At 44.6% G+C, this 17,625-nt stretch overlaps 2 protein-coding genes across 5 annotated transcripts in view; one reads left to right on the forward strand and one right to left on the reverse strand.

Annotated features, from left to right (window-relative positions):
• FYCO1 (FYVE and coiled-coil domain autophagy adaptor 1) overlaps nucleotides 1-17,625 on the reverse strand; it is a 112,740-nt gene that overhangs the window by 56,049 nt on the left and 39,066 nt on the right. For 2 of the 4 annotated variants that reach the window (XM_037849137.1, XM_037849167.1), the window contains one exon: nucleotides 16,634-16,778. In XM_037849137.1, the coding sequence (XP_037705065.1) occupies nucleotides 16,634-16,778 (145 nt within the window). Of the gene's footprint in view, nucleotides 1-10,412; nucleotides 15,072-16,633; nucleotides 16,779-17,625 lie in introns of those variants that run through there. The other 2 variants (XM_037849156.1, XM_037849146.1) reach the window with 2 other exon arrangements.
• On the forward strand, nucleotides 4,910-9,265 carry CXCR6 (C-X-C motif chemokine receptor 6). Its single transcript, XM_037849195.1, has 2 exons — nucleotides 4,910-5,001; nucleotides 7,835-9,265. The coding sequence occupies exon 2, from the start codon at nucleotides 7,856-7,858 to the stop codon at nucleotides 8,879-8,881; it is 1,026 nt and encodes a 341-aa protein (XP_037705123.1). The 5' UTR covers nucleotides 4,910-5,001; nucleotides 7,835-7,855; the 3' UTR covers nucleotides 8,882-9,265.

The raw sequence follows: 17,625 nt of genomic DNA on the forward strand, positions 1-17,625 counted from the left end.
GGGAGCAAGGAGATGCCAGCCACATGCCTTCCCAGCTAAAAGAGGTTTTCCAGAAGCCAATGGCCTTTCTCCAGTGAAGGTACCCTATTGTTGATGCCTTACCTTGGACACTTAATGGCCTTAAGATTGTAACTTTGTAACCAAATAACCCCCTTTTATAAAAGCCAATCCATTTCTGGTGTTTTGCAAAACAGTGGCATTAGCAAACTGGAACAATCTCTATAAAATTGCAGGGGAAAAAAATAAACAGAGGGATACAAGTGCTGGAGAAAATGTGCAGAGGGGGATGTATCTACTCACTGCTGGTGGGGAAGCAGAATGGTACAGCTCATATAGAGGGCAGTGTGGTAGTTCTACAAGAAGCTAAGTATGTGGGTGCTGTAAGATCCTGCAACCTCATTATTTGGTATATACTTGAAAGAACTGAGAGCAGGCATATGAATAGACATTTGCACACTGGTGGTATGGTGGCAGTATTCACGATTTGCAATGGTTGCAGGTGGCCTAAGGGTACATCAACTGATAAACAAAATGGTAAACTGTGGTATATGCATACAATAGAATATTTCAAGAAGGAATGAAGTTGTGAGGCATACAACCAGGTAGATGGATACTGAGGACAATATTTTGAGTGAAATAAGCCAGACATGAAAAGACAAACATTACAGTGCCTCACTAATACAGACTAACTATAATGTGCAAACTCTGAGAATTGAATTTTGGAGCAGAGGTTATCAGGGGAAGGCTTATTGTAAAGGTCCCTAGATTGTAAGCTCTTACAGCAGTCACAACTATTCCTGAGTTGTAATGGTCATCTCTAAATTCTGAGATGCTGAGCTCTTTGTGTATAATCTGGGCTTGCCCTAAAACTTACAATATCTATGTGACACCTGAGACTTGGAGCTAGAGTTTGGCAGCTATGAATCTCAGTATTATACCATACAGCAACTCTTACACAAGGTGAAAAAGAGTTCAGAATTCAATTAAGAGATACAGATGAAATGGATCCAGTTAGGACTAAGGCAAGTCAGACTAAAGGATAAAGGACAATATTGACTGTGTTTTAAAACTTCAAACTTTGTGTGACACCAAAGGAAGATATGTTTATTTGGAGCAAAATCTGTATTTTCTGTAGCAAACCAGATAATCTAACATGTACAGTCAGTTTACTCAAACATCATAATTATATCAAACTTTGAATAGGGACTGAGATCTAGTAGGTTTGTACAGGTTATTGTAAACCCTGATATATCCCAAAGTAATTTGGGCAGAGAATAAAAATGCATTTGTAAAGCCCCGCTAAGGGACTGGGGGAAAATGAGGAAATATTAAACTTTCCCACCTAGGGACTTACTGATATTCTTACAAGCATTGGGGACTACCAATTTAGAAGGCTTGGCCCTCATCTTGGGGCTTGCCCTTATGAAGCTTGTTACTGCAAAGGAGAAGCTAGGCCTATTTACAATTGTACCTAAGACTCACACCCAGAGAACTTCTTTTGTTGCTCAGATGTGGCCTCTCTCTCTAAGCCTACTTGGCAGGTAAACTCACTGCCCTCTCTTCTACGTGGGACATGACTCCCAGGGTGTAAACCTCCCTGGCAACGTGGGACATGACTCCTGGGGATGAACCTGGACCTTGTACCGTGAGACTGAGAAAGTCTTCTTGACCAAAAGGGGGAAGAAAAATGAAACAAAATAAAGTTTCAGTGGCTAAGAGATTTCAAATTGAGTCAAGAGGTCATTTTAGAGGTTATTCTTATGCCTTATATAGATACTCCTCTTTAGTTTTTGGTGTACTGGAATAGCCAGAAGGAAATACCTGAACTTGTTGAAGCCTTGATTTTTGAAGATGATTGTATAACTATGTAACTTACATGGTGTGACAGTGTGACTGTGAAAACCTTGTGGCTCATACTCCCTTTATCCAGAGTATGGACAGATGAGTAGAAAAATGGGGACAAAAATTAAATGAATAATGGGGGGATAAGGGGTATGGGATGTTTTGGGTATTCTTTGTTACTTGCATTTTTATTCTTGTTTTTATTATTTTAAAATTTTTTTTCATTTTATTTATTTATTTTTGGAGTAATGAAAATGTTCAAAAATTGATTTTGGTGATGAATGCACAACTCTATCATGGTACTGTGAACAATGGATTGTACACTGTGGATGACTGTAGGATATGTGAATATATCTGAATAAAATGGAACTTTAAAAAAAAAGGAATGAAGTTCTGATGTATGTGACAACATGGATGAGTTGAGTGAAATATCCTGTTGAATGAAATAAGCAAGACACAAAAAGACAAATATTGTACGATCTCATTTATATGAAACAATTTGAATTTGCAAATTCACAGAAACTAGAATACAAGTTATTAGGGGCTGGGATGGGGATAGGGAAGGGGGAATTAACGTCTAATTGGTACAGAGTTCTGTTTGGAGTGCTGGGAAAGTTTTGCTAACGGACAGTGGTGATGACAGCAAGACATTGTAAATGTACTTAAAACCACTGAAATGTATATTTGAAAGCGGTTAAAAAATGAGAAATACACATATAAAAACATAACCAGAATAAAAATTTTTAAAATCCATAGGACTGTACAACACAGTGAACCCTAATGTAAACTATGGACTACATTTATTGTTTAATCAATTACAACAAAAGCATCACACTAATGTAAAGTGTTAATAATAGGGAAAACTGTGTGTGAGAGGGGGTGCATGGGAACTCTGAACTAGCTGCATTATTTTTCTATAAACCTACAACTTGTCTAATTACAAAAAGGAAAAAAAAAAAGACTCAAAAATCCAATAGAGGTCTTCAGATCTTTTACCAGGGCCCCCTTGGGTGGCTTCATACTCAGAAAGCATAATGCAAGGAGCACTGATTTTGCAATCAGACAGAACCTGGGTGACTCCTGGGGACATGTGTGCCCTTGGGCAAGTGGGCCAATCTCTCTAATCTTCTGTTTACTCATCTGTAAATGACCAGGATTAAAGACTGTACCCGGGAAGCATCCAGCGCAGGGGCTGGCTTGTAGCAGAACTCAGAGCCTGGAGCTGCTCCTGATCCCTGCTCAGGACCATCCTGATGCCCAACACCCTGCCCCTTAGGAAGAGCCATACAAGGTGTGTGCCCAGCAAGGGGCAGACAGCAGCAGCCTTGTGTGGGAAGCAGGCTGAAAGGGAGGGCAGGGTATAACAGAGAAGTTAGGATTTAAGGGCTGATTATGAAAACTGAATCATTATATAGATATTCCTTTTTACTCTCCGGTATACTAGAGTAGACAGAGAGAAATAGCTCAAACCTGAATTGTAATCCAACTGCCTTGATCTCTGATAATGATTGTATAGCCTTTATCTTGTGCCCTTGTGACTTTAAAAACCTTGTGACTGACCTTCAATTGTACCTATTTTATCTGGTTTTTCGACTTTAAAGTCTTACAATCACTAAAGACAGCCCCTAATGTTTATTAATGAAGGGCCTTCAGATAGCCCAGAACTAACTCACCCCAAATCCAAAGTTATCTCTATAACCGAAGCAGGATCTAACCAAAATGGGCCCGCCTGACATGTGCAGTAGCTTAGACTTTAACCCACAAGTCACCTATACCTCATTATAATACTAAAAACCATGCCCATCATCATATTAAAGCTACCATTTTCTCACGTGTTCTGTGACTAAACAGATAATCAATCTGCACGAGCTCAATAATTAGATTACGTCTAATTACATCATCTAGAGCCATTGCATTCATTATCCTAAAACATGCCCATCTTTCGATACTAGAAAACTAACAGAATTATTGCAGTTAGGGGAAACAGATTTTGGACTGATAGGCCATTGGTTTTCCTGCTTCACACCTAGCAACAAAACTCTTTCTGTCTTTAAAACCCTGGTGTCTCATGGATGACTGTATGGTATGTGAATATATTTCAATAAAACTGAATTAAAAAACAAAACAAAACAAAACCCTGGTATCTCAGGAATTGGTCATTTGAGTGCATTGGGCAAAAGAATCCACTGCCTTGGTCCAGTAACAAGGGGCAGGGGAAGCCTGGTGACTCAGCAAGAGGGTGGCTGCTGCTGGGAAAGCAGAGATGGAGTCCACAAATCTACCGAGTTTCCCATCCACAGAGGGGTGGGTATGGGGAACATGACTCAGGTAGACATTCTTCCAATGCCTGCCTTCCTGGTATTATTCCCCAGAAGTGTCAGTGATTTTGAGTATGGAGGCCAACAACTAGAAATGTACTGGATCAAGAGCAAGGTGTGCAATATCTAGGGAGTGCCAGAATTGGATGGGCAGCCCCAGGACACCAGATGATTGGGTGGGTGCGCACTGCCTATCTAGGGAACTGAGCAGTGGGGGCTTAGGAGGTAGGACTGCATCAGATCCTCTGGCAGATTCAGCACTAGAAGCTGTTTGGTCCATTGGTCTGGCAATGATGGAGACCTCGGTGTTTAATCTGCGATTGCCAGTTACTAGCTGTGTGAATGTGGGACAGTTATTTAGGCTGTGGTTCAGTGTTCTCATCCATAGTTGGGGATAATACCTACTTTGCAGGGCTGCTGCACACACACACACAGCCTAGATCATAGCATGTACTCAATAAGTGTTTGCTCCCATCCCCCCTGCCTTTGCATTGTCCAGACTCAAACTATTCCAAAGAGACACAAAGATAGAGAATGAAAATTGCAAGGTACAAATACCTGGCCAGAGCCAGACCTTATGGCTCCTCTTTGGTTTATAAACAAAAACCCTCAGGTTCTGATAGAAAGATAAGCCCTAAGCCAGGATCTCTGACCTCCAAAGGGGTCATGTGGATTCTGATCTGTGGGATGGGGGTAGGGGTGAATCTGTTATAATAATCAACCGAGGACTCGTCAAAAAATATTCAACGGAAACACAGACCACATCACAGAGAGGTAGAGAAAGACCTTACTGTCGTGAGCAAGCCCATCTCTAGAGCCAACTGACAGAGCATCTCTGCTGGTGAGTCATTTATCTTTCTCTTTATATTTAATAGAAGGAAGGGAGGACAAACTCCATGCGTTGCTGGGGTTCTCAAATTCCCGACGGCAGTGTAGCAGGGTGGTAAAATGCTTAGGCTTTAGAGCTGAACTGCTCTTGATTCAGTTCCCATCTCTGCTGCTGTGAGTGTGAGAGAAATGTGGAAACTACTTATGATTCCAGACACACTATCAGTGCTTGTAAACTAGTAATGGCAGAATCGGATGCACCCAGTGTGATGAGGAGAGTCACTGCCTATCTTTGTTCATGGAATAATCTGTTTTCCTTTCATTTCTTTGCATTTTATAAGACAAGCTATTACCCCAGATTATCATTTACTTTCTTTTCTGAGTCCAGAGAAAAATATAAAGGAGGAGGAAAAAAAATCACCCATAATTCAACCAGACAGCAGTGAACTGCTGATAAAATTTGACAATTTTTCCATAAATATAGCAAAATATAAATATAGCCAAAGTCATACAGCTTACCATAGATTCTTAAACAAGGGTCCACAGAACCCCCAGAATTGCAGCTATTTGCATGTGTGAGCACATTATTTTTGGGGAAAAGGCTCGCAGCTTTTGAGATCCTCAAAAGATTATGATCAAAAAAGATAAGAATCATGATCAATTTTAGAACTTTTTTACCAACTATTACTGTAACAGCAATAGCTAATACTTATTTTACGTATTTATTTTGTGCTTACAACGTTCTGAGCAATTTAAATGTATTACATTTTCCCAAATCATTAAAAACTCTTGCTAAACATTTCAGTAATAATCCATTTTGTCTGAATTATAATTTGCTTCATATATTTATTATCAGACATTTAGACTATTTCCAAAGTTGTTTATATCACTCCCATCCCCCTCCCCCAAAAGTCAACTACAGTGCATATGACTTTGGTTATAGAAGATAAAAGAAATGAATGTTTTTTTTTTTAATATTTACTAGAAGGGAAAGTAATTTTTAATACTTTTTCTGTATAGAACTGTGTAGTCCCAATCTGCTGTTAATATAACATTAAATTTTACTAATTGTTACAAATAAATCTGCATGGGTCCTTTGAGGAAATGTGTAATGCCAGTATGAGGATCCAGTAATGGCCAAAGAGGATTAAAAATAGAAAGGCAAGAGTAAGTCACACAGTAATGGAGAGTTGAACATTATTTTTAAAGAAAGCAAAGTGGCTTGTTTCATATCCTAAATGATGGAAAAAAATGCCTTTGTCCTAGTTTGAAGCAATAACACATACACATCGTCACTGACTTAATCTGGCATCCCAGAAAGCTGGCAGGGGCATCATGTCTACTGGCTGACCTGCCTTACTTAGAGAGCTAATAACATTTTGTGGTCTAGGGACAGGGACTATTAATTGAGTAGTATCATTCTAGTCTTACCCCAAAGGCAAGGTCTTTCCTTACTGGAGGTAAAAGGTACTTCGACCCCAGGAAAGACTGAGGCAGGCAATACTCAATGTCAAGGAAAGAAAAGTTCCCAAGCTGATTAGAAAGGGGAGACGACTTCCCTTTTATATGTCCTTGTTCTGGCCAGCCAGTATTTTGACTTTGCTAAATCTTGCAGTGATTCTGTCCAAATGTCTGTTCTTCTTAAAAGATCTTCTGAAAGTGCTAGAAGGATATGGCACAAGGTCACTAGAAATGAGCCACTGCATGTTGAGTATTTGTAGGTTATCGACAAGGCCTGGCCTGGCAGGTGAAGGCCAGTGCTGCCACAGCTGCTCCTCCTGTGGAGGAACAGGTTACACAACCCCCGTACCTCGTCTGTAGCCCTTAGCAGGCTCACAGAGCAGAGCAAAGGGGGAAAGGCAGTGACAATCTTGAAGGGCCAGGAGCCCCAGGCAAGAAAGGCAGCCATTTGGTCTTTGCTACAGCATCACTGCAAGCTGGCTATTTGCCTCACTGGAGTAGCCCACACCTCCATTTCAATCAGGTTTTCCATTTGTTAGAGCAAATCCCTACGCTCCTAAACTGCCAATAAAAGCTAAAGCAATATCCCCTTCTGAAAAGAGACTCTTGAAGATGGAGACATTTTCAGGAAATGAGGCTCTGATGGTGGTATGTCGAACTGTGACAGATGGTAAAGGGGAAAGTTTGACTTGGAGATGGGAGAACCTCCCCCTCCCCTGCTGATGAAGCTAGCAGCCAGGGGCTTTTCTATGCCTTGTTTCCATACCAGTCACCTTTTTAAATATACACAACCCAGGGGAAGAAAAGGCAGGATGGACCACCCCACCCAAGCAGAGAAATCCTGGTCATTACCAAAACACTTCTCAGTCTCTAGGAGTCTCCTTGACAGTAGACCGTCCTGGAAGGGGTACTTGCTTTAGCTGTCTTGATGAACAATTCAGGGGTCTAATTTAACAAGAAGTGAGGCATAGGAAGGGTAAGCAATTGCAATAAGGCATCAGTAGATGAAGATAGGCCCTCCCTCATAAAGAGCTGAGCTGTACCTCCAAAAGGGCAGTGTGCATATTTAACCAGATGGCAATCTCTGTTTTCAAAACAAGTTGGAACTGATTTTATGAAATGTGTGTGGGGTCAGTTACGTGGGGAGTCCTAGATCGGTGGTCCTGAGAATCTTAGGGCTGATGAAGAGTTCCTCATCCTGTCTGAGTAATTTTGCCTAAGAACTGGCTATCTCGAGTACACTGGGCTGGGCTGTTCCTGAGCATATTTAGGAGATAACTATTTGCCCTCTAAATGTGGCAACAGTGAGATAATAGTAATAATAGTGGGAAAAGACGGGGTGTCAGCCTCAGCTCCAAATATAATTCCTTCATTTTAACTTACAGGTATCCATCAGAACAGACACCATGGAGGAGGGTGACTACATAGTCTCTGATATTTTTGATGCTTCCAATGACAGCAGAGAGGCACATAAAAACTTTCTGCAGTTCAGCAAGTTCTTTCTGCCATGCACATATGTGCTGGTGTTTGTCTGTGGCCTGGTGGGGAACTCCCTAGTGCTGGTCATATACATCTTCTACCAGAAGCTGAAGAGCCTGACGGATGTGTTCTTGGTGAACCTGCCACTGGCTGACTTGGTGTTTGTCTGCACTCTGCCCTTCTGGGCCTATGCAGGCATCCATGGGTGGGTCTTTGGCAAGTTTGTGTGCAAAACTCTGCTGGGCATCTACACTTTGAACTTCTACACATCCATGCTCATCCTTACCTGCATCACTGTGGATCGCTTCATCATGGTGGTTCAGGCCACCAAGGCCCACAACCAGCAGGCCAAATGGATGACCTGGGGCAAGGTCATCTGCTCGGCCATCTGGGCCATCTCCCTGCTGGTTTCCTTGCCACAGATCATCTATGGTGATGTCTTTTATCTTGACAAGACCATCTGTGGCTACCACAATGATGATATTTCCACTGTGGTCCTTGCCAGCCAGATGATACTGGGGTTCTTTCTACCGCTGCTTGCCATGATTGCCTGTTACACAGTCATAATCAAGACACTGCTTCATGCCCGAGGCTTCCGGAAGCACAAGTCTCTAAAGATCATCTTCCTGGTGGTGGCTGTGTTCCTGCTGACTCAGACGCCCTTCAACCTCGTGATGCTCATCCGTAGCACGAGATGGGAGTACTATGCCATGACCAGCTTTGACTATGCCATCACAGTGACAGAGGCCATTGCCTACCTGCGGGCCTGCCTTAACCCTGTGCTCTACGCCTTTGTTTGCCTGAAGTTTCGGAAAAACTTCTGGAAACTTGTGAAGGACATTGGCTGCCTCCCTTTTCTTGGTGCCTCAAACCAACTGAAGACTTCTGAAGACACTTCTAAAACTTGTTCTGCCTCTCACAACATGGAGGCCACCAGCATGTTCCAGTTGTAGCCTGCTGGGGCTTGGAGAGGCTGCTCAAGAATTTACAGGAGCATGGCTGTGTCCTCTTTGCTTACAGTTTGTGCTAAAAAAGCTGTCAGGGCTCACATTCCAAAGCAGTTTAGGCAGAGCATAAAAATAAATGTGCAGGGCCCCCCTGAGGAGCTGGAGGAAAATGCAGAAGTGTTGGACTTCCTCACGTGGATTGTTGCTGATGTTCTCACAAACATTGAAGACTAGCAGTTTGGGATACTGACCCCGCTTTCTTGGGTCTTGCCCTCATGGAGCTCATTACTGCAAAGGAGAGGCTAAACCTGCATATAATTGGCCTAAGAGTCTCCCCCTGAGTGCCTCTTTGTTGCTCAGATGTGGCCTCTCTCTCCAGCTAGCCCTACTCGGCGGGTGAACTCACTGTCCCCCCCTCCCCCCCGCAATGTGGGATCTGACTCCCAGGGGTGTAAATCTCCCTGGCAATGCAGAATATGACTCCTAAGAATGAATCTGGACCCGACATCATAGGATTGAGAACATCATCTTGACCAAAAGGGGGATGCAAAATGAAACAAAATATAGTTTCAGTGGCTGAGAGATTCCAAATGGAGTTGAGAGGTCACTCTGGTGGGCATTCTTATGAATTTTATAGATAACCCTTTTTAGGTTTTAATGTAGTGGAAAAGTTAGAAGTAAATACCTGAAACTATCAAACTGCAACACAGTTACCTTGACTCTTGAAGATGATCGTATAACAATGTAGCTTACAAGGGGTGACAGTGTGATTCTGAAAGCCTTGTGTATCACACTCTCCTTATCCAGTGTATGGATGGATGAGTAGAAAAATGGGGACAAAAACTAAATGAAAAATAGGGTGGGGAGATGATATGGGTGTTCTTTTTTACTTTTATTTTTTATTCTTATTTTTACTTTTTCTGGTATAAAGAAAATGCTCAAAAAAATAAATCGGGGTGAAAAATGCACAACTATATGATGGTACTATGAACAGTTGATTGTATACCACGGATGACTGTACAATATGTGAATATATCTCAATAAAACTGAACGGAAAAAAAAAAAAAAACTTTCAGGGCTTTCCTCCCTCCATCCCCATGAATGCTTATACCCAAGGGATGAACATGCGGCTCAAGATCCCAGACGTTCCTTTGCTGGAGCTGTGACTAAACATTGAAGCGGGGAGCCCAGCCAAAAAAGTTGTTGTTGGAGGGTGACACTCTGGGTTAGAACATTCTTCTGGCTATTGGACAAATGGGAGATTAGAGCAGCCATGAAACCAAGTGCTGGCCCATATGGCTCAGGTACCTAATAGAAATAAGATGAGGTCTTGCCTCAACATGAAGTTTGAGTTTTATATAGGTAGATACTATGTTCTCTTTGATTAACCCTGAAGGAACTGGCATTGGGAAATATGAAGAGGTCAAAACAAATTAGAGTAGGCTGAGCACTCTAGTGATCCACGGAATGCTAGAAAAATATGCAAAGCAGAGTTTAGGACTATCACGAATCTAAGAAGCATTTCTGAGAGGTACTCTTTGGTAGGTCTGTGTGTTTAAAAATGAAATTATCCAATAACTGCCACACACGTGCATATTCAACACACATATATTAAACAGCATATGATTTTCACGACTAAGAAATAAAACTATTTTTAAAATCTCCAAACTGCTTTTATCCTTAGGTGAGCCTACTCTAATGTGATATGCCTGGAATATAGAAAAACAGTTAACTGTGAGCCCAGAGTTCACAGGAAGTAAGTTAAAACTGCAAATTTTAAGGACACTGTCCTATCAAGGAAATGGAGTATACCTGTGATAACAGCCCAACTCCTTCACTGTGGTGTCCAACCTGCCCAAAATGTAAAGTGCGTTTGTTTACCTTTTATAATATGGTCACAGGATGTGGCATGTTTCTTAGATCCCAGTGATTTGCTCAACAGGCTTAAAGAAGCCTTTGGGCTTCTGCACTGCAAAATCATCCAGTGAAATATGAGGAATCAACTGACAAGCTAGAGAGAGTACACAGGGAGCAGGGCTAGAACTGGCTTAACAGTGTGGTTTTAGGGGTTGGTCAGAGTGGAAGCACAGCCCTGCATTTACCAATTGGTAGTCTCTCAACCTCTGACCACCTCTGTTCCCTTTCTTTTTGGTGAAACATGGATCCTAACAGTTCACCAACCAGGCTGGTGTGAGAATGTATATGAAACACTTAGCCTGGTTTGTATCCGTGGATAGAAGGGCTCCAAAAAATGGCAGTGATTATTTTACTTACAAGAACTAGAGATACAATATGGGGGCTGGTGAGGCAAGAAGTGTCAGCCTCGTGCCTTCCAGATGTGCATGGCATGTCACATGCGCCCTGGTCCAGCTGAGCACGGTAGGGCCCTGCAGGGCTCACACAGTTCTCCCTACTGCTCCATAAATGCACCTAAATGCACCTGCAAGGAGAACTCCTTGACTATTTTCAGGCCACATGGACCTCGCAGTGCTTCCTCAAACAAGACCTGCCCTTTTTATGGTGATAAGGCTGACATTTATCTCTCTTAATTGACTTCAAAGGGGAAGCTTCTGTCATCCCGTCTTTGTGCATGCATCTTAATGGTGAAAGCTTCTGATAGAGGGCCATGAGTTGCTGGCTTCCTTGACAGTGCCCCAGCCCAAGCAGCAGAGTCCCTAGCTGGGAAAGAAAGAAGTGGAGAGTTGGAAGAGAAGGGTCCTGCAGAATCTCCATGTGCTGCTGATGGCCAGAGCATCCCACCAGGGAAGGAGGGCTCTGGGGTTGCTCAGACATGGGTTCAGTGACAGCTCCACCACCATGTGCCCTTGAGCAACTTACTCAGCCTCCCCAAGCTCCCGTTTCACTGTCCACACCACTGGCTACTGACAGCCCATGAAGTAAGAGATAACTGTGATCATCAACTCCACTTGACAGATGCGGAAACCAAGGTCAGGTGCAGGACAGAGCCCAATCTATCCCTCAGACCTGCTCTCCTCCTCAGCTAGGCTCTCCCCTCTGCTCACCCATACCAGTCCATGATATAAAAGGCCTGGGGTACAGTAGAGGGCTGGGGAGAACTAAAGAAGGGCAGCCAGGCCAAGTGTGGGCCCTGTTTGAGTTTAGACTGCCTGCGTGTGGCCTCAGGGTCTTCAGGTGAAGAACATGCTCTTCCCTGACCATGTTCTTGATACCCGGGGGGTGGGGGGTGGGGGGTGGTGAGTGCTTATCCAGTCCTGCCTGTAAGAGATACAGCACACAGCAGTGTCTACAATGGCCTACATCATCTGAGTGCAAACACAGGGTGACACCAATTTCAGGGGCTACTTGGGAGCCAAAAGCCCAGGTGTTCTCAGTGAGTGCTCTAGACTGATGAGATGGTGCCACAGGAGAGAAAAACCTGAAGAAGCCCCACTGGAGAGGTGAAGGCAGAGAAAAGAGCACGGGGACAGGAATGGTCAGGGTGGTCACTCCAGCCTTCTCCTCCAAGGGGTTCTTCAGGGCATCACCTCCTTCGTGGTTCCTGGTAACTCATAACACTGCTTCGAAGGAGGGCTGGGAATATCACCCTCATTTTTCAGAAGAGCAATCTAGTCCAAAGAGATTAATACCTGCTGAAGTTCACAGAGTGGAGCTAGGCTTACAACCCCAGTGAACAGACTCTGTCTTGGCCTTGCAATGGTGGCTACAGGTTTCAAGCAGCTGATGGACTGCTGGGTACCTGTCAACTCTACACTCCTCTAAAGGTGGGGACTTTGGGTTAACCCAAGCACCAGGTGGCTTTCAAACCTTAACCATTATCACCATATCCTGTTCTTGCTTTGTTTCTAAGACATCAGGTGTCAACTCTCCTTGATGGTGACAAATCCACCACAGCTCCCCTAAAAGACTACGACCACAAAGTGCCAATTCTGATGCAATTACTGGCAAAAGATACTGAGGCCATTCAGGGACAGTCTCTGTGGGTGAGTTTAAGTTCACGCAAGGCCAATGACTTTCCTCTAGAAGGCTGCTGGGCTATTAGGTGCAAGGTATGGGACATGCAGCAATAGACATGCACAGCTTGGCTACCCAACATCACAACACACCTCTACATATGGCCTTCCAGGAGCCAGCACTGGGCTCAGTGCTTCATACACATCACTCTCATTAGCTAGGGGGTGGGTGCTGTTTCTGCCTCTTCTGTACAGGTTCAGGGAGACTGCACTGCCCTAAGTCATGGAACGTGGTGGTGGCAGACAAGGGATTCTGACCAGGTGCGACTGATTCTGGAGCTCAAGCTCTTCCCCACCATACAGTCTGCTCATCTGGAACCAGAAAGGGAAACCAGGCCTTGAGGAAGCCATGACTGGGTGGAGGCTGACCAGAGGCCAAGGGAACCAAAGCCCAGTACCCCTACTGGCCCAGTTTACCAGCTGACAAGAGTTTGCTCTCCTTCTCTGCCTGCCACCCCAGTCCTGACAACAGCTGGACACTTGGTCAATGGAGATGGCTAAGGGTGGGCCTGGACAACTAAGGAGGAGATATGTATGGATGCGTCTGGGGACTTTTGAAGAATATCACCTTTTCCCCAGAAGTGAGGGGCTGTGCTCCTGCTTCACATCACCGTCCGAGCTCTAAGCCATGCATGGCAGGCCACAGAGAGGTCCCTTAGGGAGTCTGCAGCATCCTGCCAGGTCTCCCTGCAAGGCTGCATTTGGGGACTTCTTCTTATCCCTTCCCTGCCAGGAGGGGAAAGGCAAGTAACTTCCTTAGCCCTAAGAATGTGTATGTGTGGGGAGGGGTAGACATGGGGACAGGGGAAGGTGGGTACTTTGGAATGTGCCTGTGGGAACTGGGGACCAGGAGAAGAGAGCAGAACTCTTCAAAATGAACCTCAAAGGCTATGGACTGGAGGATGGAGTCCTGGGTGCAAAGCCTAGTTTGGACACAACCACATGACCTAGAACAAGTTTCCTGACTTCCTGAGGCTTTAGTATCTTTACCTGTAAAATGGGACAATAATCCCTACTCCTTAAAGGATTGTGTAGGGAATAAGTGAGGTCGGGTGTAAAAGCAACTGGTACAGGGAAGGTGCTTCAACAATTTTTTTCCAACAGAATCCCTTCCAAGTGAGGAGTCTGTCTCCTGGCCAAAATCCTACTTGTGATCCTTCAGGCCCGACCACAGGCAATCAGAAAGGCTTTACCCACAGGCCTCACAGGGGAAGGCTGCCTCCCCACACAGACTCGGTGCACAGCCAGTGCACTGTAGTCCCTGAAGGGGGTTTGCTGTCAAGGACACTCACATACCTGCATTCCTAACCCGAGACCTTCCTCAGGTGCCTCTGCTGAGACCTTACGGGGGAGGGGGAAGAAAGAGGCCTTGAAGACATTTTTCTCCATTATGACTCAGTATATAATACTTTTCTACTTCTAGCTGCCTGCCCCCTGCCCTAGCCCCTGGTCCATAAATGCAGGAGCCTTTTCTTCGGGGCTCCCTCAGCAGTCAGATGTACCCCCCATGTCTGTGCTGATCCATCTGACCCTCACCTGGTGGTCATTCCTGGGGGAAATCAGAATAGGGCAGCACCACTTTTCTCCAAGTTAACCTCTCACTTATGTTATCACAGTAAGTAATTAAAGGTTTAACAGCTACTTCTTTTTAACCTAATTGTCTTAACTGGCGACTTTCAACACCTGGCACCTCAGCTCAGCCCTCTCTCAGCTCAGTTCTTAACACTGAGCAGCCTAATTCCCTCATGGATTTAGATTTAAACAGTGTTTCATTCCTTCTGCATCACCTTTTGCCTTGGATTTGCTTATTTTTTCCCTCTAAGTTTCCTATCAGGATGCTCATACAATTTCAGGGCTCTATATTTTCATTTTCTCAGACTCCTGGCTTTTTCTATTGAGTCTTAAGCTTAGGAAGGGAAATAAATGTAAGAATAAGTTACCAGGGATGCTTGGGTTTATCTCAAGCTAACATACAAAACAGGTATCTGATGATGCAGGCCCCTATGTGACTTGGAGGGTTTGCTCTTCACCGAAATAGATGAAGTTCAGGGGATGGCAGGTTCCCATTAGCCAGTCCCAGATCTGCCTTGGAAGCCTTGGGTCAGCATACTGGTAGTTTCTTTTCCCTGGAACGGTTCCTGATTTCCCATGGCCGAAAACACACTTTCTGTCAGTGGTCAGAGCACCTTCTGTTTTCGTTCCTACTGGGAAAGGGGAAGGTTAAGGGTGAGGGAGACAGAGGGAGCTGCAGGGTGTTCACTTTCTTATGCACGCTACGGAGGAGGCAAGACACTTTCAAGCTTTCAAAGGTTGTCCTCCTGGGCCTTGAGGCTCCTGGTCCTGCTCATTGTAGCCCCTACCCACCTAGCTGGTGACAAAGCCAGAAGTCAGCTGAATGCCAATGGAGGGGAACATGCCCTAGGGACCACTGGGCCACAGGGGTTGGGGAGAGTACTAACATGGTCAGGGAAGGTTCCGAGGAGGGTGTTGAAGGAAGGAAATGGAAAAGGCCAAAGTCCCAGAAGCAACAGTGAGTAAGGGCTGGGTTGAATGATTAGGTTAGCTTTATTCATGAGGCTACTTACTGGTCAGGGAACTGAAGGGTGTGGAGAGACACACTTTGGCCTAAAATCTCCTCTGCTGAAAACCTCATGAAGATTAAATATATCTCCTCCCACACAGCAGCACTCTTGGCTCTAACTACCAATAGGTCAATCCTAACCCCCTCCTCTGAATTCTGGGCAGGAAGAGAGGGCTATAGATCTCAACTCAAGTCAGCAAGAGCATTCATGAAACTCCTTAACTAGCACAAAAGTGGGTCGAGCAACATCTGGGACCTGGGAGCCATATCAATTCTCTCTTGAGCTTCTGGACAGAAAGCTGTAGAAACTGCATTTAAGCCAGTTAACTGGGGTGAGAAACATCAAGCAAGGCCTCCATAGAAGGGAACTTGAACTTTTCTTATGGGCCCCATGGCATAAAGGCTTGACATTTTAATATGGTGGCACTTTGTGTAGTTTATTTCATATTTTTAAAAAATGGCCCTTGCAAAACTCTTCTCTAAAATCTTGTTGGACAACAGTTACAGCAAAAAATGAGAGAGCCAAGAGAGAATAAGTAATAAACAACAACCTTGTTGTTGATTCAAACTGCAGTCAGGAAGGTTCCGTGGATTAGGGTCACTGATTAAGAGCAGCATTACAATGCCAGTGGTGGGGCCTGGTACAGGCCAGATGAGTGGAAAGTCCTTTGGGTTTGGCAGAGTGCATGGTAAAAGAATTGTCTCTATATTTAATGCTTTCAGAACTTTGGGGCTTTGGAATGGCTTATGTGGAGCTAAAGGGAATTCTTAGAGAACACGTCTACCCAAGATAACAAACTAAATCCAAGTTTCCTTTCTCAGGGTATCGTTACCAAGCCTACTTAGCGGTTCCAAAAAGAAGAATGTGGTTTTTAAAGGGCAGCCCAGCAATGGTTCCCCAAGCCAGGAAAGACAGATCTTAACAGAGATGCTGAAATCAGGGGACCACTGATACTTGCCAGAAACTTACTTACAGGACTCAACACTGACCACGTGACAGGAGGTCACCTGAGCCCTTGTGCTCTTAGAAGGGCCATCCTATCCTAAGACTGTTCTGAGACACCTTCCCTTAAGCAAAGACAATCAAGCTCACAATCAAGTCCCAGTTTCCTGGTTCTCTGATAAGAAAACCCAAGGGCCAGACACCTAATTAGCACTCAGGAAACGGAGGTGATGTCTACTCACTGTTCGGCCACGTTTGGGTCAAGAGAATCGGTTTCGGTGGGAGTTTCAGGTAAGGAGGAGCCGGACTCCTGTATCTGGCACAGTTCTTCATCCGTGATGATGTCAAACACGGCGTCGTCTGGTGGCCTGCAGTCTGTGTTTGTGCCTGGACCCCAGAGGCAGATCAGGAGAGGACAGAGAGATGCACCATTATGCACAGGATGGGGAACGGCCCTTGGGGGAGTGAGGGAGCACAACTGTGCAGGGCAACCTACCAGGACACACTTTAAATGCTCCTTCAACTGAAAGGGATTCTGTCCAGATTCTGTTCAGATGTGAGAGAAATGGCTGTGGGGACATTCCAGAAAAGCAGAGGTGAAATGGAAAGCAATACTTAAGGAACTTCTCAAAGTCAGGGGCTTAGAGAGTTTGGAACCTTTTACACATTTTCTGAAGCCCTTTATTTAGAGGAAAAGAACTTATCAAACCTTATCAGAAAAAAAAAAAAAAAAACCTAACAGAACAGAAAACATCTGTGCCACTGAATCCTTGCTCCTTAAGATCCAGGCAGTACTTATTCAAACCTCTTTGAAAGCAGAATTCCGTTTGATCTGCATTTTCACCCCAGTCCACTGGTGGATGGGAAAGAACTTCCCTGTGCTCAAGTTGAGCAGGCATTGTGTCTCTGACCAGGGGACTTATGACGGATTCTGCGGGGCACTCAGTAGGAAGGTCTGCATGGATGCTTTCGTGCCAGTCACCACCCACAAGTACCCTCTCACATACCTCATGGAAAATGCGGTGGCAGGTCTGAGGCAAACCAAAAAAATAAGAGACGAGGAGGCCGGAAATGTAAGAAATCAAAACAAGTGACCTCAGCACTCTGGCACTGTCCCACCCTCTGTCATTGCTGGAACAACCACCAGTGAGTCAGTGGCAAGGGAAAAATTCCTGGATTGTTTAACGAGAACAATGGTTCATGAGAGCTACAGGTTCCCAGCTGGCTCTGCAAT

Source organism: Choloepus didactylus, chromosome 1 (assembly GCF_015220235.1).
Source record: "Choloepus didactylus isolate mChoDid1 chromosome 1, mChoDid1.pri, whole genome shotgun sequence".
Classification (NCBI taxonomy): Eukaryota; Metazoa; Chordata; class Mammalia; order Pilosa; family Megalonychidae; genus Choloepus; species Choloepus didactylus.